The sequence below is a fragment of the Cryptotermes secundus genome, unplaced genomic scaffold (assembly GCF_002891405.2).
Source record: "Cryptotermes secundus unplaced genomic scaffold, Csec_1.0 scaffold300, whole genome shotgun sequence".
Lineage (NCBI taxonomy): Eukaryota > Metazoa > Arthropoda > Insecta > Blattodea > Kalotermitidae > Cryptotermes > Cryptotermes secundus.
The window spans coordinates 149,066-173,177 of NW_019731220.1; the positions used below are offsets into that span (position 1 = coordinate 149,066).

Here is a 24,112-nt window from a genome sequence, read left to right on the forward strand (position 1 = left end):
TGAAGAAGGCTGGGTGGGTCCCAGAGCCGGTGTGAACGTAGTGGAGAAGAGAAAAAAGGCCCCCTGGAGGGAATCGAACATCGGCAGTCCAGCCCATAGCCCACCGCCATACCGATTGAGCTATATTGATATATGGAGGAAGGCGGGGTTCGATTATCCGCATGGGGGAAGAAACAGTCTTCTTCACAGCGTGCAGACTGGCTCTGTGGCCCACCCATCCTTCTGTCCAGTGGGTTCTGGGCGGGGAGGGGTAGGTCCTTGGGGTGAAGAGGCCGAAGCGTGGAGATAGCCACTCACCTCCATCTATTGCAAGATCAAGAGTGTTGGCGCTATGCCTTCATTCCTGAAGTACCACTTCATGAAATAGTGTTTAATTGATTAAGTACAGAAGTAAATATGGAAGCTAACACCAACTCTATTACGCGTTATCTCTGTGGTCTAGTGGTCAGAGTTCCTGCCTACATATCCAGAGATCCCTGGTTCGATTCCCGACGCTACAAGATTTTATGAGTTGTAGTGGGTCTGGAACGGGGTCCACTCCGCCTCGTGAGGATAACTAAGGAGCTATTTCAAGGAAATAGCAGCTCCGATCTAGAAAACTGATATTAAGGACCATGGGGTTCCTTTGCGCTGATCACGTGACTCCCTCTATCGGCTAAATTTGGCACTAACTTCGCCGACAAGCGGCGGTCGCTCGGTCAGTATAGTTCACTTGCTGACTCAAGCCACGGAGTTCCTTTTTTGTATTCCTGAATGTAGTCACATTAATTCAAAGTTTTATGAATTGTATTTTATTTCCATTCATTCAGCGACACCGACGGACAGTCACCGCCCCCCCGACGAAACGGACAGCGGCCCTGAACATGGGTCAGGAGAGACTGCGCAGAAAGCTGGGCCCGAAAGAAAATACTGGTCTCGAATTCTCGGCAAAAGTATGTGCTTCTCTATTTAAATTACTGTTGCATAAATAGCCGTGTGAATCTAAATTATTGTTGGTGTACCCGTTTGTATCTCACGGAAACCCCGACAATAATTTCGAATCATGCGGTCATTTCCGCAATTTCCGTTATTCTGTTTTTACTGTTCTTTTTCTCCATATCATAATTTTTTTTTCCATCTGCCCACCCTCGTAAATCATACTTTTATGCGTATGTGTGCTTTAGTCACTAGCAAATTGATTCTGTAAAATAATTTTTGATCTCTTCTTTGCAAGTAGAAAGTAGCTTGCAGTAACCGCCGAACACCCAACAGGATAAGAACTAAAAGGTAAGGTAGGCCCTGTGCTTCACTAATTAAGCACCACGCCATGAAGACGTATGGGGAGTAGAGGTGTAACTCCATCTTTCTTGGGCTCGGACCATGATGGGGGTGAGTGATCAGCTTCACGTCCAGGCCACTTTACCCTCAGACAGAGCCCCTGGAACCCACTTGATAGGAGGTTGGGTCCATTTGCAAAAAACTGAAGGGACACTGTATTATCCTTCCGGAAACCCCGACAATAATTTAGAATTACTCTGCATACAAAATACATGTTACAAGGGTACCGTAATTCCAAATTATTGTTGGGGTTTCCGCAGTGATTTACGAATTATCCCATATATAACACAAGCCCCAGTTTCCGTACCCCTCACTCTAGTGGGTACAATAATTCATATTGATTCCTCCTTATAGAATATGAGGTTCTCACAGCCGTGGTTAAGAAGAGTTATATCTTCTAGGATTAAACGCCGTGCAAGCCGTTGAAAGTCAACCGATGTTTCGGACTAATATGTCAGATCCATCATCAGTATAGAAGAGTGAACGAAATAAAGAAACCAGCGTTAAAGCCTCAAGACTTACCACATGCTTTCACACTGGTTTCTTTTCCGGCTTATTGTTTGTTCCTGAAGATGAAGACATGTTCCTCTGAAACGTCGGTTTTATTTAAATGGTACTATACGGCGTTATATCCCAGACAGTAGAACACTTTGTCCCTTGTCACCCTCTAAGAATCTAGCCACTTGTGATAACGTCGTTATACAAATCGTTAAAAAAGTATGCATTATGATTTGACATTTTGCCTGTGGTCTGTATGGGTGTGAAACTTGGTCTCTGACATTAAGGGAGGAACATAGACTGAGGGAGTTTGAGAACAGGGTGTTGAGGAGAATATTTGGACCGGAGAGGGATGAAGTGACAGGAGGTTGGAGAAAACTGCATAATGAGGAGCTTCATAATTTGTACTCTTCTCCAAGTATAATTAGAATGATCAAGTCAAGGAGGATGAGGTGGGCAGGTCATGTAGAACAAATGGGGGAGAAGAGGAATGCATATCGGATTTTGGTGGGAAATCCAGAAGGAAAGAGACCAGGATGAAGACCAAGACAGTAGGTGGGTGGATAATATTAAAATGGACCTTAGATAGGATGCGTTCGTAAGGACCGGATTAATCTGGCCCAGGATAGAGACTAGTGGAGGGCCCTTGCGATCAGAATTATGAACTTTCGGATTGCATAAATTGCTGAGAAGTTCTTGAGTAGCTGCACAACTGACCGATTCTCAAGAAGGGCTCAGCTCCATGGAGTTAGTTAAGGGCTGGAACTCTGACCTCAGTGACCCTGGAGGTCCTGTATTTGAAGGTTGGACGTAAGGCTATGATTGTCTGTTCAGACCGCTTCTCACCCATGTTTCAGCTGACTACACTCTTTGTTTACTTACCATTACTCAGCGTTACAATTTGAATGCCGATAAAATTAGTGGCAATAACAGGAGGTGAAACAGGTCACAGCCAACTGACCAACTTAGTATTTCTCAACCTTTTGAAGCCTAAGGACCAGTAAAATGTCTGAGGAAATTCTACGGAACACTAAGTTATTTGGGCCAATTCTTTTTATACTTATGTAGTATTACAAATTTTGGGACATACTGTGCCAATTATATCATAATAAATTTAAAGCTTGGTTTGAGTACATATAGAAACAATTAATTACATTTGAAGTAAAAGTGGATAATCTCTGAACAAATTTTTAATCTTTATTTAACAAATAAGGAATATGATATAATTATTTCACTAATTACTTTTAATGAGATTGTTGAGCTTGTGGGCCCTTAAAGAGTTCCTGGATATCTGGCTCAACAGTGGTTAACTTGATTCTAAAATCGTCACTCACACTAAGACAACTTCGATGTTTTGTTTTCATTTGAAGGAACTATGAAAATCCTTTCTCACAAAGTTAGGCTGTTGAAAACTCCGTGACGATTTTCAATGCTGCGTCAGATAATTCGGGAAATTCACATCTCACTGAGGGCGCGATCCAGAATCGGACGAAACCAAGATCGCGGAATTGCATTTTGAACCCACTGTCACTTGAAAGCTCAATTATCTGCCCTTTTTTCGATGACGGAAGGTCTCTCTCGTGATTATAAGTCTGAAATGGATCGCGAACCCACAGAAATTACTCACAAAAGTTATCCGGGAAAGATGTATCAAGTTTCTGTTTCGCACTATTGAGGTGGTCACAAACTCAAAATCAATAGAAATATAATTTCATACTAAAAAGGATCCCAAAGCTGGAAAAGGTGCAGATTTTCTGTCTTTTACATAACTAAACACCAGTTTCTTCTCGAATGCCTTTGTTTTGCTGTAGGCATCAAGAACAGTAAAAGAATTTCACTGAAGAGAGAGATTTAGTTCATTTAATTTAGCAAAAACATCTCAAAAGTTTGATAGTGGTAATAACCAAGCTTCGTCAAGAAGGGGTGATGGAAAATCAGAATCGCGTTCCTTTAGAAACAATAAAACTTAGTGCCCTAAATAAGCTTGTCAGTACTCTGCCCCTGTAAAGCCAGCGAATTTCAGAATGAAGCAATAGTTGTGTATATTCACCGCCCAGTTCATCGCAGAGTACGTAAAATAACCTGTTATTTAACGGTCGAGCCTTAATAAGATTAACTAGCTTTACAGTTCTACACTCTGGTGGTTGCATTCCTTTGGAGACCAAAGCTTCCCTATGTATGAAACAATGTACCCAATTCATATCCGGAGCTACTTCACCTTAGAAACAACCCCACTATGCCTGCCTCTAAGAGTGCGAGCTCCATCCGAACAGAAGCCCACACATTTTTCCCACTGGATCCCCTTGTCACATGTAATTATCGAGAGTATGAAATATTTCTTCTCCAGTTGTTCGGGTTGACAAAGTTCCAGAGAACAGAATATCATCATGGATGTTATTACCATGCGCATATCTTCAGTGATTCAGTATTGAGGGGGTGGATTTCCCCATGCACCGCGACTTTTTGATAGTCTATTGTACGTCCCCCTTTTAATTTCTACAGTCTCCATCCCCTACCGGTACTGGTGCTCGCTATTAGTCCCTTTCTGTCAGCGAGGTCGTCCCTCCTCTGGCAGTGGTACCTAATACTTCCCCATCTACCGGAGGCATTGGAAACTACTTGGGCGGGAAATTGCCTAAATTTAGCTCAGAGGTCTCCTAGAGACATGAGGTTCTTTTACGTGCCGTAAATCTACGACACGGGGCACACGGCTTAAAGTCCCTCCCGGAGGACTTGTTCCCTGAATTTTTCCGCCCTTAAAAATTCCACGACCTCCGCCGGGTTTTTGAACCCGCGTACCTTGAGTCATGAGGCGGGAACGTTACCCCTAGACTACGGAGGCCGCTATGCGCATCTCTTGCGTAGCATGTTAACTGCGCATCATTTGCAACGTCAGTAGTCAGGCCCATTTGTAACGCATAATAAGTCTTCTTAACTCTTTCGAATAACCGAGATTCTACATTTCCTGCCATATCGTTAATTCTGCGACCGACAGTGTCGTTTTAAAGAGGAATCCAATCAGCATCTTTTAGTAACCTGTTGTCAAAAATAATGTTACATCTTTTGCAGCTGGAAGAAGCAAATTTTCCCCGATAGATTAAGGTTTCCCTGTTTTAGCTATGCGCATGCTTAAGAGGTAGGATGCTTCCAGTGCCTTGTTATTAATCGAACCCATGACCGAAACTATATTTTTCCCATGATTTCATATCCCTAAGCGTCGCTGAAAAAAAAAACAATTGCTTTATTTTTCACATCACAGTGTTTAGTTTCTAATGTCGTCGGAGTTTCGCAGGCTTCATAAACTCGGCAACACTTCATAACACAAAACACGTTGAGGTTTCTGTTCACGTTCGTCCCCACACCAAGCAACCCCGAATTCCAAATATCAATTGTCACATTTCCTACTGAGTTTTTCTTTGAACTGCTTGCTTCTTCAACTTTAATAGTATCACATTTACTCGCCATTACAACACGTGTATCATAATTAGGGTTAGCATCACCTGTTTCTTTTTGCTTGGATAATTTTTAATTTAACTTTCTTTAAATCTGCTTGCGGACCACCTCTCCCATCACCGCGAACCACAGGTTGGGAAACGCTGGACTAACTCCATGGAACAGTGTCCCTTTATGTAATAATGCTGTATACATAACGTTGTCGTTATGTTTATTCATTTAAGATATATAGGGGAGTGGAGGTATAGCTCCACCATTCTTGACCTCGGCACTGGATGGTCTGGGCACTTTATCCCCCGTGGAGAGAGCCCCCGCTTCCCACCGGATAGGAAAAGCCTGGGTGGGCCCCACAGCCAGTCAGAACGCTGTGAAGAAAAGAAAAAATCTCTCTGGAGGGAATCGAACATCGGCCGACCTGCCCGTAGCCCATCGCTATACCGATTGAGCTAGATTGATATATGTTAATGGTGGAAGACGGGGTTCCATTACCGGCTTGGGAGAAGAAACAGTCTTCTTCACAGCGTCCAGATTGGCTCTGAGGCGCACCCATCCTTATATCCATTAGATTCTGAGGGTCGGTTTTCCTGGGGGGTGAAGAGGCCGAAGCGTGAAGCTGACCACTCACCTCAATCTAATGCGAAGCTCAAGAATGGTGACGCTATACCTTCATTCCTGCAATACTACTTCATGGCGTAGTGTTTAATTGATGAAGTACAGGAAAAGTACTTTACCTATGGTTGACATAAGTATGGAAGCTAACACCAACGTTATTAAGCGTAATCTCTGTGGTCTAGTGGTCAGAGCTCCTGGCTACAGATACAGAAGTCCCGGGTTCGATTCCCAGCCCTACCAGATTTTCTGAGAAGTAGTGGGTCTGGAACGGGGTCCACTCAGCCTCGTGGGGATAATTGAGGAGCTATTTCAGTAAAGTAGCGGCTGCGGTCTAGAAAACCGGGATTAATGTCCGTGGGGATCCGTTGCGCTGACCACCTGACATCCTCTATCCGCTAAAGTTGGCACTAAATTCGCCGAGAAGCGGTGGTCACTCGGTCAGTATAGTTCGCTTGCGGACTACGGGCCTCGGAGTTTATTTTTGTATACCTGAATCTAACCACATGAATTCAAAGTTTTATGAACTGTGTTTTATCTCCATTCATTCAGCGATGCCGACGGACAGTCACCGCCCCCCCGACGAAACGGACAGCCGCCCTGAATATGGGTCAGGAGACTCTGTGCAGAAAGCTGGAGACAAAGGAAAATACCGGAGTCCAAATGTCGAGAACAGTAGGTGCTTCTTTATTGCAATTTCTGAACGACGATAACAAATCGAAACCTGATTCAGTAGGAAATTAAGAGGCGACTGATCTCGGGTAATATTTGCTACCATTCAATCCAGAACTTTTTGTCTTCTCGTCTGCTATCCAAAAACATAAAAATTAGATTTGATTTGTTTCATTCTGCACCGTCACACTAACAATTATAAACACAAACCACTCCGCCCAGTGTGAGATATATGTCACACTGGACGGAGTGGTTTGTAATTATAAAAATTAGAATATACAAAACTACAATTTTTGCCTGTGATTCTGTATGGGTGTGAAATTTTGTCTGTGATATTAAGGGAGGAACACAGCCTGAGGCTGTTTGAGAACAGGGTGTTGAGGAGAATATTTTGATCAGAAAGGGATAAGGTGACGGGAGGTTAGAAAAAAATTGCAAAATTGGGAGCTTCATAACTTGTACTCATCTCCAAGTGCGTAAAATTTCGTATAATCGCAATGATCACATCAAGAGGATGAGATGGGCTGGGAATGTAACACGAATGGTGAGAAAGGGAATATAGATAGGATACTGGTGGAAAAGCGAGAAGGGAAGAGACCACTGGAAAGATCAAGAAGTACGAAGGCGGATAATATTAAAATGAATCATAGATATATAGGATCGGGTGATATGGATTGGATTGAACTGGCTCGGGGTAGGAAGCTGTGGTGGGCTCTCTTGAATTCTAATGAACCTTCAGGTTCCATATAATTTGGGGAAATTCAGTAGGTTCACAATTGGCGGCTTCACGAGAAGGGTTCAGCTCCATGGAGTTAGTTAATAAATATTTAAATTTCCATTCTTTATCAGCAGGTCACCCTGCGGGCCCCAGTGTTGTGGATACCGTGGTGGACAACCCCTCAGATGGAAAAGAGTTGAGGTCTGAACACCAGGAAGCATTGGCTGCTGAAGATTGTCGCGAAACTCCGACTGTTGAAAACAAATTTACTCCCCCTCAATTCAGAATTAAAGTGATGTTTGAACTTGATGCACGTGCACAAAGACAGGAGGTAAGATTGCAATACAACAGGCGTCCCAAAATTTCTGCACAGGTCAACGAACTTCCCCATACGCTACAAGTAGCAGGACGCCTGGTTACCCGTAAGGAAGTCTTCGGCGAACCGACAGGCCAAGCGAAAAGTGAATTTCATACGTCACCTATTCCATCTACCAGTCAGTCAACGAAAGTTCCTTCGGAAGTAGGTCTGAATCTTGCTGTAGAAATAAAACTGTTACATGGAACACCTGAATCGTTACATAACATGCACAGGCAGATGAAGCAGTCCAGTTTAGAATTTCCAGGCTTCACTAATGAAGTGAAGATTCAGCGAGGCACAATGGAAGGAGATCCGAAAGCTGATGTGAAGCAGGTGACAGACACTGGGAATGAAGTGTTACCTGCTGGGACGGAAACCGGATTTGGAGATGCACAGGGCAAATTGAATGCAAATGAACCTGACAGACCTCCTACCCGAAACAATGTAATATCCACGGCTACTGGCGGACTTACCAAGTGTGACAAACTGACCAATATATGCGAGAACCCCCGTAAGTTTTTACACGTTAGAAATGAAATACCTGAAATGCTTAATCGTCCAATTGTGGTGTTACGTGCTAAGACGGAAACCACATCTGGAGCTACAAAAGAAGCACCCGTAGAAAGACCGGAGGTAAGATTTCAATACGGCAAGCGTCCCAAAACTTCTGCACAGATGAAGGAACTTCCCAATACACTACAAGAAGCAGGATGCCTGGTTTCATTTAAGGAAGCCTTCGGCGAACCGGGAGGCCAAGCGAAAAGTGAAGTTCATACGTCAACTGTTCCATTTTCGAGTCAGTCAACGAAAGTTGCTTCGGAAGTAAGTCCGAATCTTGCTGCAAAAGTAGAAATGTTGTATGGAACACGTGAATCTTTATATAACGTGCACAGGCAAATGAAGCCGTACAATTTAGAATCTCCAGGCTTCACTGATGAAGTGAAGATTCAGCGAGGCACAATGGAAGGAGATCCGAAAGCTGATGTGAAGCAGGTGACAGACACTGGGAATGAAGTGTTACCTGCTGGGACGGAAACCGGATTTGGAGATGCACAGGGCAAATTGAATGCAAATGAACCTGACAGAGCTCCTACCCGAAACAATGTAATATCCACGGCTACTGGCGTACTTACCAAGTGTGACAAACTGACCAATATATGCGAGAACCCCCGTAAGTTCTTACACGTTAGAAATGAAATACCTGAAATGCTTAATCGTCCAATTGTGGTGTTACGTGCTAAGACGGAAACCACATCTGGAGCTACAAAAGAAGCACCCGTAGAAAGACCGGAGGTAAGATTTCAATACGACAAGCGTCCCAAAACATCTGCACAGATGAAGGAACTTCCCCATACACTACAAGAATCAGGATGCCTGGTTTCCTGCAAGGAAGTCTTCGGCGAACCGGGAGGCCAAGCGAAAGTTGAATTTCATACGTCACCTGTTCCATCTTCAAGTCAGTCAACGAAATTTCCTTGGGAAGTAAGTCCGAATCTTGCTGCAAAAGTAGAAATGTTGTATGGAACACGTGAATCATTACATAACGTGCACCGGCAGATGAAGCAGTCCAATTTAGAATATCCAGGCTTCACTGATGAAGTGAAGATTCAGCGAGGCGCAATGGAAGGAGATCCGAAAGCTGATGTGAAGCAGGTGACAGACACTGGGAATGAAGTGTTACCTGCTGGGACGGAAACCGGATTTGCAGATGCACAGGGCAAATTGAATGCAAATGAACCCGACAGAGCTCCTACCCGAAAGAACGTAGCATCCTTGGTTACTGACATACTTACCAAGTGTGACAAACTGACCAATATATGCGGGAAACCCCGTAAGTTTTTGCACAATAGAAATGAATTACTTCAAATGCTCAATCGTCCAAGTGTAGTGTTACGTGCTAAGACGGAAACCACATCTGGAACTACAAAATACCAATTGAATATGAATGAACGCGACACAATTCCTATTAGAGAGAGTTTAGTATCCTTGGCTTTGGGCGTGCTTACTAAGTGTCAGAAAATGGCCAACATATGTAAGGAAATTACTAATGTATTCCCAGAACATCTCCTGCCACGCATAATGGTTTCTAGTAAATATCCTATTCTTCATCCGATTCTCTGTTTCATGCTGATAGAAATTTCCTTCTTGATCATCAAACTCTTATCAGAGTTAATGTCTGCACTCATGTCTCTAATATACGTAATTATTCATAAGGGAATAATGAATATAGTTCCCGATGTTATTATTGACTCTCTAGATACTTTGATGATCTCCCTACCTAGTTTAGAAACGAAATACAAAATTTTATGTACAAATTTGATGATTGACGTGAAGATTTTGACTCCTGAAGAACTCGATGTGGCGGTACAAGAAAATCAGACAGAAAACATGCAGACTGATATGTGTGAGCAAACTGGAGTTTCTGGTGAGAAGACAGACACTCCTTCCCAGTTGTTTCAGACGCCTCATGAACAGGATGAAGCGTGTTCTGCGGTACTCTTAGAAGTTCCACGATGTTCTCTGCCACTTCTAGTAAAGGATTCAATAAAAATGAGACTTTGGACAGTTGGACTAACGCTAGAATTAATGGAACAAAAAATCGTAACGGCACTAAAGAACCCATCAGAATATTTCCGCTTACAATAGATCGTGTCAGAATTGCCGTTAATTTACGGAAAGTGAAAATTTTACTCAGGTACCTTTTCTTATATCTGTGACGCTGCATCTCCGATGGTATTTGAATTTTATATTATTTTTATAAAATCTTATATTAAATATCTCAGGATAGCAGTTGGTAACATTAGATTCCAATACTGTATACATCCTTCTATTTTTCCATTTCTTGAAAGTTCATATGCCTAACAATGTTTTTAAATTCCACCAGAACATAATTGCAAATCACTTGATAGCATAATTAGCTCATTATGCATGAAAATTTAATTAATTTAAAGATTTAAATCCCACGTCAAATGCAGAAAAGAAGGATAACTTTGGGGAAGATATTTTGTTTCCATTTGAACATAAGTAAGTGTCAGTTTACGGTGTATGCACAATATTAAATTGTGCATACACCATTTACATTACTAAATTCGTGCACGAAAATTGTTTCTCACGCGATATCAGTGGCTGAGGCGGTAAAGAAATAATTTCAACTTCTGGAACCAGTAGTTTCTTTTAACCTTATCTCAATATTTAACAATTGATAAGTGGCCCGGATTTTTAATTCATTTTACTTATGAGAAAGAGTTAACGTTCAAAATTGTTCGTACACATGATTGAAAATATTTCTCATAATTTTAAAAGTGAATCATATGAAATAAAGTATTAAATAATAAACATTCACATGATTGTTAATTTATATCTTATACCACATCCTTACGAGTCCTTCCGTTATTTCTTCGTCCAGAAGTTTTGTATAATATGCTTTGCTGCTCGATATGAAGGCCAACATTGCTGAACAGTTTTGCAGCAAAATAAATCTTCTTGCACAAGGTACAGGACAAGAGAGGCTCCACATGTCAAATTCTATTTCCAGCTCTTGAGCAGTAGGGAGAATGTTTTTGGGGCATGGAGCCGAAGTCACCCTCATGCTTCAGTTTTACTCTAAATTCGTCTTCTCCATGTACACAAAACAAACTCCGTGTCTTTAGTCCGTAAGCGAACTATACCGACCGAGCGACCACCACTTCTCGGCGATATTAGTTCCAACTTTTGTGGATGGAGGGTGTTGCGTGGTCAGCGCAACGGATTCCCACGGCCGTTAATCTCGGTTTTCTAGACCGAAGCCGCTACTTTTCCATCCAAGTAGCTCCTTAATTATCCTCACGAGGCTGAGTGGACCCCGTTCCAGACGCACTACTACTCCGAAAATCTGGCAGCGCAGGAAATCGAACCCGGACCTCTGGGTCTGTAGCCAGGAATTCTGACCACTAGACCACAGAGGCGGTCCCTCCATGTACACACACAGCCTCAATATCAACTCGAAGAATCGTGTTTGAACTATGTAAATCTCACTTTGCATTCCGCTTTTTCTTTGCCGTCTGTGTGCAACGTCGGTTAATAACCTCTCGTCGTTTCTCTACGTGTTTTGGCCTAACCGACCACCATCACATGTACAGGCTGCTGTGAGAGTCCTTCATCAAAACAACCCGTACAGCGGCCGAGGAGTGAAGCCGATCACTCAACCTCCTCTAGTTCCGAGGTTACAAATGACGGAGCTATACCTCCACTCCCACACACACACACATTAATGGCGTACAGCGGTGGTTATGAAGAGTGCTGTCTTCTGGGATATAACGCCATTCATAGCTTTAAAAGTAAACCGTCGTTTCAGAGGAACATATCGCCTCCATCTTCAGGGTAGAACAGTAAGTCACGCAAACGATAAGTAGAACTCATAGATAGAACGATAGTCAATTTAGTCATCTGTTCTTATTGCTTCCTTCATACTGGTTTCTTTGGTTTATTCTTCGACCTGAAGATGGACGCGATATATTCCTAGCGAAACGTCGGTTTACTTTAACAGACTACAGGACGTTATATGCCAAAAGACAGAAATGCTCAGCTAAAAATGATTCTGAAGTAAGGAGAACATTAAATTGAGCAAAGGTTTTGAGGATCGAACTATCCCCCCACCCCCTATAGAAACCAAATATTAGATGTGTCTCTGACATTAAGGGAGGAACATAGACTGAGGGTGTTTGAGAACAGGGTGCTGAGGAGAATATTTGGGCCGAAGAGAGATGAAGTGACAGGAGGTTGGAGAAAACTACATAAGGAGGAGCTTCACATAAATGCAATACATACTGTACTAAAGTTACACTGGAAATAGATTCCTAGAGAATGCTCACTGGGGCATTACTCTCCCTGAAATGTTCTCTTATTAGTATTTAAGCCTTAGATTGAGTATTTCACAAGATGTACTTATAGTCCTTAGTATGGGCCGATTGTACAAATAAACGGAAATATATAAAAAAAAGTATAATTAGAATGATGAAGTCATGGAGGCAGCTCATGTAGCACCAATGGGGGCGAAGAGAAATGCATATAGGATATTGATTAGAAAGTCAGAAGGAAAGAGACTCCTAGGAAGACCAAGACATGCGTGGGTGGATAATATTAAAATGGATCATAGAAAGATAAGATGGGGTGTTATGGACTGGATTGATCTGGCTCAGGATAGGGACCAGTGGAGGGCTCTTGTGAACATGGTAAAAATCTTCGTGTTCCGTGAAATGCTCGGAAATTCTTGTATAGCTGCACAACTGGCAGTTTCTGAAGAAGGGCTCAGCTCAATGAAGTTACTTCTTTTTTTTAATTCGCTTAGTGGGGGGGTGGAGTCCAGCTGGGTCTACTCGGCACGGCGGCCACTGATTGGCCTATTGTAGCCTGCCCCGGGTGATTATGATGATGGAGAATTTGGTGGAATGAAGATTGGTAGGGGAAACCGAAGTACTCGGAGAAAACCCGCCTCAGCGCCACTTTGTCCACCACAAATCCCACTAGACCGGACCCGGGATCGAACCCGGGCCGTCGCGGTGGGAAGCCAGCGACTATCCGCTTGAGCTATGGCGCGGCGTATAAAGTTACTTAGTATAAAATTAAAATGGAGCGAGCGGGGATTTAAACCCCCTAAACTAGTGCAGTAAACACGCCCTTAGGGTATTTCCTCCCTCCTAAGTCCAGGAATATTACTTACCGTGGTGCAATTATGGGAATGTTTCTTGAAGACCATTTCAAGTACCCAGCCTGCATTTTTCCCGTTACTTGTGTTACGGTGGTCTGGAGGTGGGGGAGTTGTGCTGTATGAAGTGACAGTTGCTCGCAGGAACTCCGACTGGAACAGCATTTCAAATGGGTATGTTTAGTGTGCTTTGCTTTGTTGTTTATTCAATTTCCTTTTTACTGTGTTTAATACAGATTAGGAATTCGTACATTGTTACTGGAAGCAAAAGTCACTACGATTATACAAATATACATAAACCTCACGAATTTGGCATATTTTTTATTGAAAATATTCAGAAAATTCTAGGGGATAAAATGAATCGTCTATTTTTCTTTATATTTTAATCCAATTGCTTTTAATGAAACACTTTCTCTTATTTTGGGGGGAATATATGCTGCATGTATTTGAAAAGAAATTTTTCAAGAAAATACAGAGTTTTTCAAAATTCCTGTTATGGTTTCTGTGGGCTATAAACGTAAACCCAGACAATAATTTAGAATCACTCTATATCTTGTTCCGACAGTAGGATTGAAATGTGAAATAGGGTTGTTTTATAACAAGAACGTTTGAAGGCAGACAGATCACGCTTTTTGTTGGTGCAATTAAATCAAAATGAGCGAAGTTTGTTTCACAATAAAATGGAATTCTTGAAAGCGGAAAGCAAATATTGTTCCATAATGCAGGTCGCTATAGAACCTTCATCCAGTTGAATTTTAATAAATGCTGTATAACCTGAATTCCATAAATCGTATGTGTTTCTCGAGTGTTCTAGCGCATGACTAACACGAGTTTGAAGTCAATATACGTGCTGTCTGAATAGCAAACGTTTTGATCATAAGGACTGCCCGAATTCGAGCAGTTCAAAAGAATGACATCGGGACATCATGCTCCTTAATTATCCAGTAGAATTTTGTCACGCGGAAAATAATGTTTATACCCGCGGTAGCGTACTTGGTTGAGGCACTGTGCTACAAGCTGGAAGATCGTGGGTTCGAGTCCCGATGAGGTGGATTTTTCAATTGACCTACCCTTCCAGCCCCACTATGGCCCTGGGGTAGACTCAGCCTCTTAACAGAAATGAGTACCAGGAAGATTCATGAGCGGCAAAGGGCGGCCGACGCGTAAGGCTGACAACCTTACCGCCATCTGTGAGCCGAATGTATAGAGAAAATGTGGGAACCTCAACGTCTCACAACCCTATGGGCCTTCAATGCCTGTTAGAGAGATAGCTTTACCTTTACCCGATGTTATCGCTATATCAAATTGTCCCCCATAGTCGATCAGTCGATAATAACTGTTTCGAAAGATTGGAAAAAATATATCATTAAAGGAATATGTACTTAGTGCATTCCAATCTTCCGAAAATATCGAAATATACTAATATGTCGCTGTTAAAATTGCCAGATTATTTGTTAACACCTCGCGTCCGTTGTGGAATGACTGACTGACTGACTGACAGACCGACAAACTGACACAAAATATCGTTGACAGTGGGGCAGACTGACTGCCTGAACGGGCCAACAAACAGGTTGAATGAATGAAGAGTTCTATCTTCCGGGATATAACACCTAGTAGTTCGTTGATAGTCAACCGACGTTTCGGAGAAACAAGACGCCTTCATCTTTAGGGTCGAAAAATAAGCCAAGCAAGAAACCAGCGTGTAGCAGGTAGCAAGCAAAGAAAACTGGCAGACACGGCGCTATATCCCAGAAGACAGAACTCTTCATAACCACCGCTGTGAGAACCTCAGATCCTGCACAACGCTATACCCCAGAAGACAGAACTCTTCATAACCACCGCTGTGAGAACCTCAGATCCTGCACAACGCTATACCCCAGAAGACAGAACTCTTCATAACCACCGCTGTAAGGACCTTAAACTCTGCAAATGGATTTGCTGTTTTCTCACCGTCCGACTGCGCGAGAGACAGACTGTCTGCTCTTGTCAGTGAATGTATTGACCTATAGAGACATAGAGGGCAGTTTAAGAAATATGCTGTCTAAAGAAGATGCCATACAAACTGGATATTTTAAGCCTGTCACGTTTCATTTTCGCTGTCATATACTATTTTAATATTAATAATAGAGGAGGAATAAGGTACGCCGCACACCGGCTTGCGTCAAGACATGTAGCAGTCAAGACACGATGTCTGCAACATGATGCAAAGAAAGGAGCACAGTTGAAACGAATGAGGTTATGAAAACCGCCGCACACCGGTCTGAATCATGATGACGTATTGACGCAAGCCGGTGTCCGGCTTACCTATGAGTGTATGTCAATGAGAAACCTTACAAACTTTAAGGCTTAAAATATATTCACTAAAATTATTAAATTTGTTCCCAGATACAGACAAGACAGTTATGCCAGCTGATGGTGAAGTTCCGAGGGCCGAGTCTGCAATCCTTGAAGGCCATGAGGAGGGTCATCTGAAGCAAGCAGAAAAGCCACTCCAAGATACAGGTGAGAGTAATTTCAATTCGTTTTAATTTCCTTCTTTTTCTTCTATATTATTTATATATTTCTCGTTGTTTTCGTGATTATTCCTCCTCTCTCTTCTAGTTCCGCACCCCTTCATCTCACATCGCTTTTTATTCTATTCTGAAACTCCATTTATTCAAATATTTCCCGTTGAGGAAGGTTGGGGGAATTTATGTGAAGCTAATAACCTCATTCTATACGGTAATTTAAGTAATTTCACCTAATAGGATGTTCCTCGCCTGACCACTGTGGAGGTACTACTTCCAGGTTCGGCTGTCTTAGCACAATTCTCGCCGATCACAATGGCTGTCTTCGCCCGCTCAAACGCTGGCATCTTGGGTTCGAATCCCATCACACTTGAGGCATGGATGTCTGTGTGCGTTTATTCTGTGTTTGTGCTGTCCTGTGTGCGGGTAACGGCCTTGTAACAGGCTGATCCCCCGTCCAAGGAATCCTACCGAATGTATAAAAAGATAAAAAAAGCGTCCAAGGTCAAACAAAGGGCCCTAGAGTCATAGACAGACAGGTGGGCAGGCAGGCAGGCAGGTATGTAGGTCGGTANTTACCGGTTTTTTTCGATATGCTAAACAGAACTCTATAAATAAAATGATACATGTTAATTTGACCGGATTTCAGTTCAGGAAACGCCTTCTCGAATGCTGTTGAACGTAACAGAGTTGTAGGAGTATAAACATGCGTTTCAAAGGGACATGTACTGTACGATTATTTGAAAGCCCGTCACATATCCCCCTGCAATAAGAACACTTTCCCCGTGTCAATTGATAAGGCGTGCGCACACAGGGTTATTTCAGAATAGCTGCAGCAAATCGCTTAACAGCTGCTGTAAAGCGAACTCAACGCGTTAGCAACTGTCGAATTGCCAATGTAGGATTGCCGATCACGGTAGCCGAGCGGTCTAAGGCATGCACTGTGTTCGCTGGCTCGGAAGCCGGGATCGTGGGTTCGAATTCCCACACAAGGCATCGATGTTTGATATGTGTACGCGTTTATTCTGTGTTTGTGTTGTCCTGTGTTGAGGTAGAGGCCGTGCGACGAGCTGATACCCGTCCGAGGAGTCCTACCGTCTGTAGAAATGATCAGTGAAGCTGAGAAATCAGCCCTATGCTCCGAAGTGGGAGCGAGAAGAAGGGAAAGTAATGTAGGAGTATTACATGTTCAGTCAGTCTGATCCTTCCTCGATTACCCCGAGCACTCGCGGAATAATTTGACGCTAGTAGTGTGTGCCTCTTCCCGCCAGACATATCGAACTATTTGCGGCAACCTCGCATATAATCTCCCGCTGGTTAATTGCCAGTCTAAATTAAACTAAACGGGCGCTTGAAGTCACAGGTCAGAAATTACAAATACAGATACAAATAGACGTTACTTCATATTCTTCAAGTACGTAGAACTGTGATGCATCGAAGTCATATGCTGCAATGAGATCCAGGTTAACTGGGTTTTTGGACTTTGTCCATCGTCTGGTGTTCTAAACGACACAAGAAACGCAACGTCTCGGAAACCGTATCTGCGTCCGTCCTCAGGTGAAGTGTGGGGGACACCTACTCTCTTAGGTCCGTTAAAGAGTGTCCAGTGACTGAGATAGGTGTCTCCCATCCCTCACCTGAAGAAGGAAACAGATCTGGTTTCCGAAACACAGTTTTCTTTCGTGTATTTTAGAATACGGGGTGATGGATAAGTCCAAAAACCCAGTAATTTTGAGTATTATACACCATCGTCACTTGAGTATTATACACCATCGTCAGAACCGTTTAGAACAGCCGTGTCCAATGCGGCGCCCGTGGTATATTTTTCTGGCGCCCTCCGTAATCACATATAATTGAGCCGATTTTTAATATTAATTCAAATTGTAAGACAAGAGACATTTTTGAACGTCTGAGTACTGTTAAATATTTTCGAAAAATTGTATTATTATTATTATTATTATTATTAGTAGTAGTAGTAGTAGTAGTAGTGTGTGTGGTGGCGCCCGCACCTCCATAGGCATCAATGAATTGTGCCCGAGTACATAAGAACGTTGGACATCACTGGTTTAGAATCTACGTCAATAATGCTATGCTGAAATATTAGGTATTCGAGAATGTTTCAAGTTAATGAATTCAGTTCTCTTACATGAGAGATTTCTCTTCTTCTGCGGGCGCTGCAACCCATGATGAATCCTTGGCTCTTTTACGATTGTTCTCCATTGGTCATGACCCTGTGATTTTCGTCTCCGATCCATAACCCCCAATCTACGAGGGAGAGACAGTAAATAGGTCACAAATGTATATAAAACGTAAAACATTTGATAATGGAACCTGAAAAAGAAAGCATATATTTCGCGACCTATCCTCCACCAACACTGATACACTTGTCCCATCGTTTATCAGTGAGTTGAAACCTGCAGCAGAAGAGTCTTTTGGTTGTTGTCTCAGTCACTTCCGCACCTCCTTTTCAACCTCTTTGTAATCAGCGAAACGTTTGCGAGCCAGATCTGAACCGCTTTACGCGGCAAACACTTCCCACTTTAGACAGAAAACATTTCTTTATGAATATCATTTGCATTGAACCCTTTTGTCCATAAAACACACAACAGAACGCTGCTCTTCGGTAGTATACGAAGCATGGTCGCCATATTGACAAACAAGCCTCTGAACATGCGTATCTGCCACATAGGCGGTCATGAAGCTGGACTGTGCTGCTACCTAGTGATACACATAGAAAACTATTACGTACATTACAGCTGTTTTACTTCCATCTGTGACCTTATTTATTGACTCTACCTCGTACGTAAGAGATTGCATTAGTTTTCAAGCTTTTATATTTTAATCATTAGGTATACCGCAGAGTTCTAGAAGCGTGAAGCCCTCTACATACGATGTCAAACATCTACAAGAGCTGTGTGATGAACGACAGAGAAACTTACTTGAACGTAATCTGTATATGCATGAAATATTTGAAGATCTTGATGCAACTCTACATTCTATAACAGTCGCGGACCATGGAATTTCAGGTGAGGCTCAGATTGGAAGAGAGCTGGCTACGACATCTGTTCCAACATCGAGCTTAATAAACGGACCTTTTCCTGACTCCTTACGACGACTGATCGAAACCCTTAAAGCAGAGTTCGATTCTCGCTTGTGTCGGAAAATGATTAATTTGGGAGTGACTGACATAACTGATGACCCAGTTCCACCGCCAGGCACGTCGAGGGGATCACCAGAGAAAGCGGTGAGAGGGAACAGAGAGCCGTCACGTAGCCAGGCTGGCCACAAGGACAAACAATCTAAAGGTCAAAGTGGGCGGTCTGCTCCCAAGAAAAGAATGACACGTAAAGAACGTAAAGGCAGTCAGGATGTAGGGACTCCTTCCTCGTCTTCTCTCTTATTTACCTTAGAATTGGTTAAAACCTGTAACGAACTGACGTCCTTGTGCGATAAGCTGATTTCTGAACAACGGAATATCAGAACCACTCTTCTGACAGTCGCCAGTAGAGAATCAGGCTGTGCCGGGTCATGCTTTTATCTCGCTGATGTGTATTTCTATATATCAACATTCTCATCCCAGATGCTGTCTGCCATGAGAAATATAGTGGGATGTTTTTCAGTCATGTGTTTAACACAGATCCAGTCCAGATTGTTCATAAACACAATCAGTGCTGTCACGACTTTCACAGTTCTTTTGGAAAGGAACTTCAAGAATTTATATAGACAATATATTCTCCGTTCACTACGAGGCGAGGTTTCTGCACAACCCGGTAAGGCCATGGAGAGATTTGAGGAGGTCAGTCCGTCCACTCAGAGGTCTATAGAAGCCGGCCACTCCAAAAAATCTGAGGAAGCCGGCCACTCTAAGAAGTCTGAGGAAGCTGGCCACTCCAAGAAGAAGCTAGAGGAATCCGGTCACTGTAAGAAGTCTGAGGAAGCCGGCCACTCTCAGAAGTCTGAGGAAGCTGGCCACTCCGAGAAGAAGCTCGAGGAATGCGGTCACTGTGAGAAGAAGTCTGAGGAAACCGGGCGCTCTAAGAAGTCTGAGGAATCCGGTCACTGTAAGAAGTCTGAGGAAGCCGGCCACTCTAAGAAGTCTGAGGAAGCTGGCCATTCCGAGAAGAAGCTTGAGGGAGTCGGTCACTGTAAGAAGTCTGAGGAAGCTGGCCACTTCGAGAAGAAGCTTGAGGATGTCGGTCACGCTAAGAAGTCTGAGGAAGCTGGCCACTCCAAGAAGAAGTCTGAGGAAGCCGGCCACTCTAAGAAATCTGAGGAAGCTGGCCACTTCGAGAAGAAACTAGAGGAATTCGGTCACTGTAAGAAGTCTGAGAAAGCCGACCACTCTAAGAAGAAGTCTGACAAAGCCGACCACTCTAAGAAGAAGTTTGAGAAAAGCGGCAACTCTAAGAAGAGGACTGAGGAATCCGGCCACTGTAAGAAGTCTGAGGAAGGTGGCCACTCCGAGAAGAAGTTTGAGAAAAGCGGCAACTCTAAGAAGAGGACTGAGGAATCCGGCCACTGTAAGAAGTCTGAGGAAGGTGGCCACTCCGAGAAGAAGTTTGAGAAAAGCGGCAACTCTAAGAAGAAGACTGAGGAATCCGGCCACTGTAAGAAGTCTGAGGAAGCCGGCCACTCTAAGAAGTCTGAGGAAGCTGGCCACTCCGAGAAGAAGCTTGAGGAATTCGGTCACTGTAAGAAGTCTGAGAAAGCCGACCACTCTAAGAAGAAGTCTGACAAAGCCGACCACTCTAAGAAGAAGTTTGAGAAAAGCGGCAACTCTAAGAAGAAGACTGAGGAATCCGGCCACTGTAAGAAGTCTGAGGAAGCTGGCCACTCCGAGAAGAAGCTCGAGGAATGCGGTCACTGTGAGAAGAAGTCTGAGGAAACCGGGCGCTCTAAGAAGTCTGAGGAATCCGGTCACTGTAAGAAGCCTGAGGAAGCCGGCCACTCTAAGAAGTCTGAGGAAGCTGGCCACTCCGAGAAGAAGCTTGAGGAAGTCGGTCACTGTAAGAAGTCTGAGGAAGCTGGCCACTCCGAGAAGAAGTCTGAGGAAGCCGGCCACTCTAAGAAGTCTGAGGAAGCTGGCCACTCCGAGAAGAAGCTTGAGGAATTCGGTCACGCTAAGAAGTCTGAGGAAGCTGGCCACTCCAAGAAGAAGTCTGAGGAAGCCGGCCACTCTAAGAAATCTGAGGAAGCTGGCCACTTCGAGAAGAAACTAGAGGAATTCGGTCACTGTAAGAAGTCTGAGAAAGCCGACCATTCTAAGAAGAAGTTTGAGAAAAGCGGCAACTCTAAGAAGAAGACTGAGGAATCCGGCCACTGTAAGAAGAAGTCCGAGGAAGCCCGTCACTGTAAAAAGGCTGAGGACGCCGGTCACTGTAAAAAGAAGGCTGAGGAAGCTGGACGCTCTAAGAAGCAGGCTGAGGAAGCAGGATACTCTAAGAAGCAGGCTGAGGAAGCAGGACACTGTAAGAAGAAGGCTGAGGAAGCAGGACACTCTAAGAAGAAGGCTGAGGAAGCAGGACACTCTAAGATGAAGGCTGAGGAAGCAGGACACTCTAAGAAGAAGGCTGAGGAATCCGACCACTGTAAGAAGCAGGCTGAGGAAGGCGGCCATTCCAGGAAGATGTCCGAGGAAGTTGGACGCTCCAGTGGCAAGTCTGAAGAAGCCGGTCACTCGACACGTTGCAAGGAAACTGGGAGAGAGGGGCAACTTTGTGCAACTTCTCAACAACTTGATACATTAATTGAGCTGTTACACGCGGCCTGCGGGGAACTACGACACGTCCCCGAGCCACAGGGAACATCTTCATCGACATGTGCACCACGCTACGAGAGAGACGAGCATGAACATTTTATGAAACAGAAATGCTTGGAACTTGAGATGAAACTGACCTCGATTGGGGAAAGGATCCTTTCCCTGGCAAGTATCATGAGCGAGCTGCATCGCAAAAATGAGTTAAACCTATAACTTCTGTTTCACTACTGGTAGTTGCAATGGCACCGAGACATGTATCTTATTCTCTTATTTGTGACGTAATTTCTTCCGTGCTTGGTGGAAGAATTTGAAACTTCTTACAAAGACTTGAATCACGAAATTCCATAGTGAAATTGTTTTAAGATTAAGTTTTTAACACTGAGAATTTTAAATGATTCGAACTCATTTCTTTTAAAAGTACAGTGTGTTAAGATGCATAATAACACATAAGTGATTTTTAAAGTTTCACAGAGTGCTGCTCGTAGATCAGTATACGGAAGTGACAGATGATTAGCTGAGACGATGTATCAGGCTCGTGTTCCATATTACATGCGAAAGTGAAAGACATTCTTGCAGAGATAATATTTTGTGGCTATTTTAATAAAAGGTACCATTATGAAACAGTGTTTACTTCTCAGTATTTGTACTCCGCCTCTGTGGTCTAGTGGTCAGAGCTCCTGCCTACAGATCCAGAGGTCCCGGGTTCGATTCCCGGCGCTACCAGATTTTCTGAGAAGTGGTGGGTCTGGATCGGGAAAACTGAGGAGTTACCTGAATGGAAAACTAGCGGATCCGGTCTCGAAAACTGAGATTAACGGCCGTAGGAATCCTTTGCGCTGACCACACGACACTCTATATCCGCAAAAGTTGGCACTAACTACGCCGACAAGCGGCGGTCGCTCGATCTGTATAGTTCGCTTGCAGACTAAAAGTCATGGAGTAGTATTTATGTAACTCCAGGATGCAGAGTCATTCTTGAGAGTCAATGGCTCTATATTATTTGATTTGCAGGGACAGTCTTGATAGTGCAAATTCTTGTTGTGATTGTCTACTGCTCCTGCAAATTGAATCGTTTACCAGTACATCAGGATGCTGAAACATAATATGGCTTATAGTTGGCTAGAACACTCCCCACCTTTTACATATTGTTGTGCCGCTGGGGGTTACTGCCGGCCCTGACCCGTGGAGCACATTTGGATACCTCGTACTCAGTCCAGGGGACAAAAAGAAACATACAAGTAACATTCCAACTAATAACGAAAAATGTAAGTAATTAACTAAATAAAATGACTGCAGCAATCTTTGGATGACAACTTCGACCTGCAGTAACCTGTGAAGTCTACTTGACGTTTACAAGCAGTGGCTCGAATACGGGCAAGTTACTCCCTCAGCAGAGCAGCGTGAAGATGAGGCACAATGGCGTCATTTCGGCTCCGTCCAGCGCAGGTTGTGGCAAACCCTCCACCTAAATTACGATGGCGCGCAACTGACTGCTGCTATTATTATTATATTATTTCCGGTCTAGAAAACCGAGATTAACGGCCGGGAGATCCGTTGCGCTGACCACGCGATACCCTCTATCCGCAAAAGTTGGCACTAACTTCGCCGACAAGCGGCGGTCGCTCAGTCGGTATAATTCTACTGCAATTGGGTGTTCACCCGGTGGAAGTAGATCTTACACTGATACAGACAAGGGAACAATACAGAACAAAGTACATACAATAAACAAGGTACGCGCAGTGCAAATCCAAGCATATAAAGTCACACAAGGGCACGTAATTTTGTTCGTTTCATTTTCTTGAGGAACGCGCAAATTCTCCCCCACTCGGGAAACCGCCCTGGAAATGACGGCTACCATTGGTTGTCGTCCTCCCGTTCTAAAACTTGCCCATATATAGTTCACTCAGCTTGTACGCATTTCTCCTACAAAGACGCACTTGGGAACGGCTGACTGACAGATGATACATTCTAGTCTGATCTTATCCCCTTTCCCGTCGGCCAACCGTTTGGCGACAACTATTTCCCAAATATACAAAAAACAAACTCTTTTTTTCAAAAACCCCTTGGTACAACAAAATTAAACCTGAAGTTTCAGTAGTTCTCCAGTTCAGGGATTCGGGCAGCTTCTTCTCACGCAAGCCAGCAAGGTTACCGCTTGAAACTACGTACTTGTATCACTGCTCAAATGAAATGGGTATCTCTCCTCTGTAGTAACCATCATCATTCACGGAGCTGAGCCCTTCTTCAGAAGCCGCAGCTACTCGAGAACTTCCCAGCATTTTATGGAACCCGAAGGTTCATTACCGTGTTCACAAGAGCCCTCCACTGGTCCCTATCCTGAGCCAGATCAATCCAGTGCATACCATCTCATCCTGTCCTGTCTCTCTGAGATCCATTTTAATGTTGTCCACCCACGTACGCCTTGGTCTTAGTGGTCTCTTTCTTTCAGACTTTCCCACCAATATCTATATTCATTCCTCTTCTCCCCCATTCATGCTACATGCCCTGCCTATCCTTTCAATCTCGACTTGATCATCCT

General features: G+C 43.6%; 1 protein-coding gene across 6 annotated transcripts in view; it reads left to right on the top strand.

Moving 5' to 3' along the window:
* LOC111866450 (filaggrin-2) overlaps positions 1-23,137 on the top strand; it is a 28,834-nt gene extending 5,697 nt beyond the window's left edge. Inside the window, exons 2-5 of one of the 6 annotated variants that reach the window (XM_023855420.2) lie at positions 810-932; positions 15,694-15,810; positions 18,665-20,168; positions 20,199-23,137. In XM_023855420.2, coding sequence (XP_023711188.1) covers positions 810-932; positions 15,694-15,810; positions 18,665-20,168; positions 20,199-21,786 — 3,332 coding nt within the window. In that variant the 3' untranslated portion in view covers positions 21,787-23,137. Of the gene's footprint in view, positions 1-809; positions 933-6,429; positions 6,553-7,398; positions 10,968-13,420; positions 13,483-15,693; positions 15,811-18,664 lie in introns of those variants that run through there. The other 5 variants (XM_023855419.2, XM_023855422.2, XM_023855423.2 and 2 more) reach the window with 5 other exon arrangements.
* The last annotated feature ends 975 nt before the right edge of the window (positions 23,138-24,112 follow it).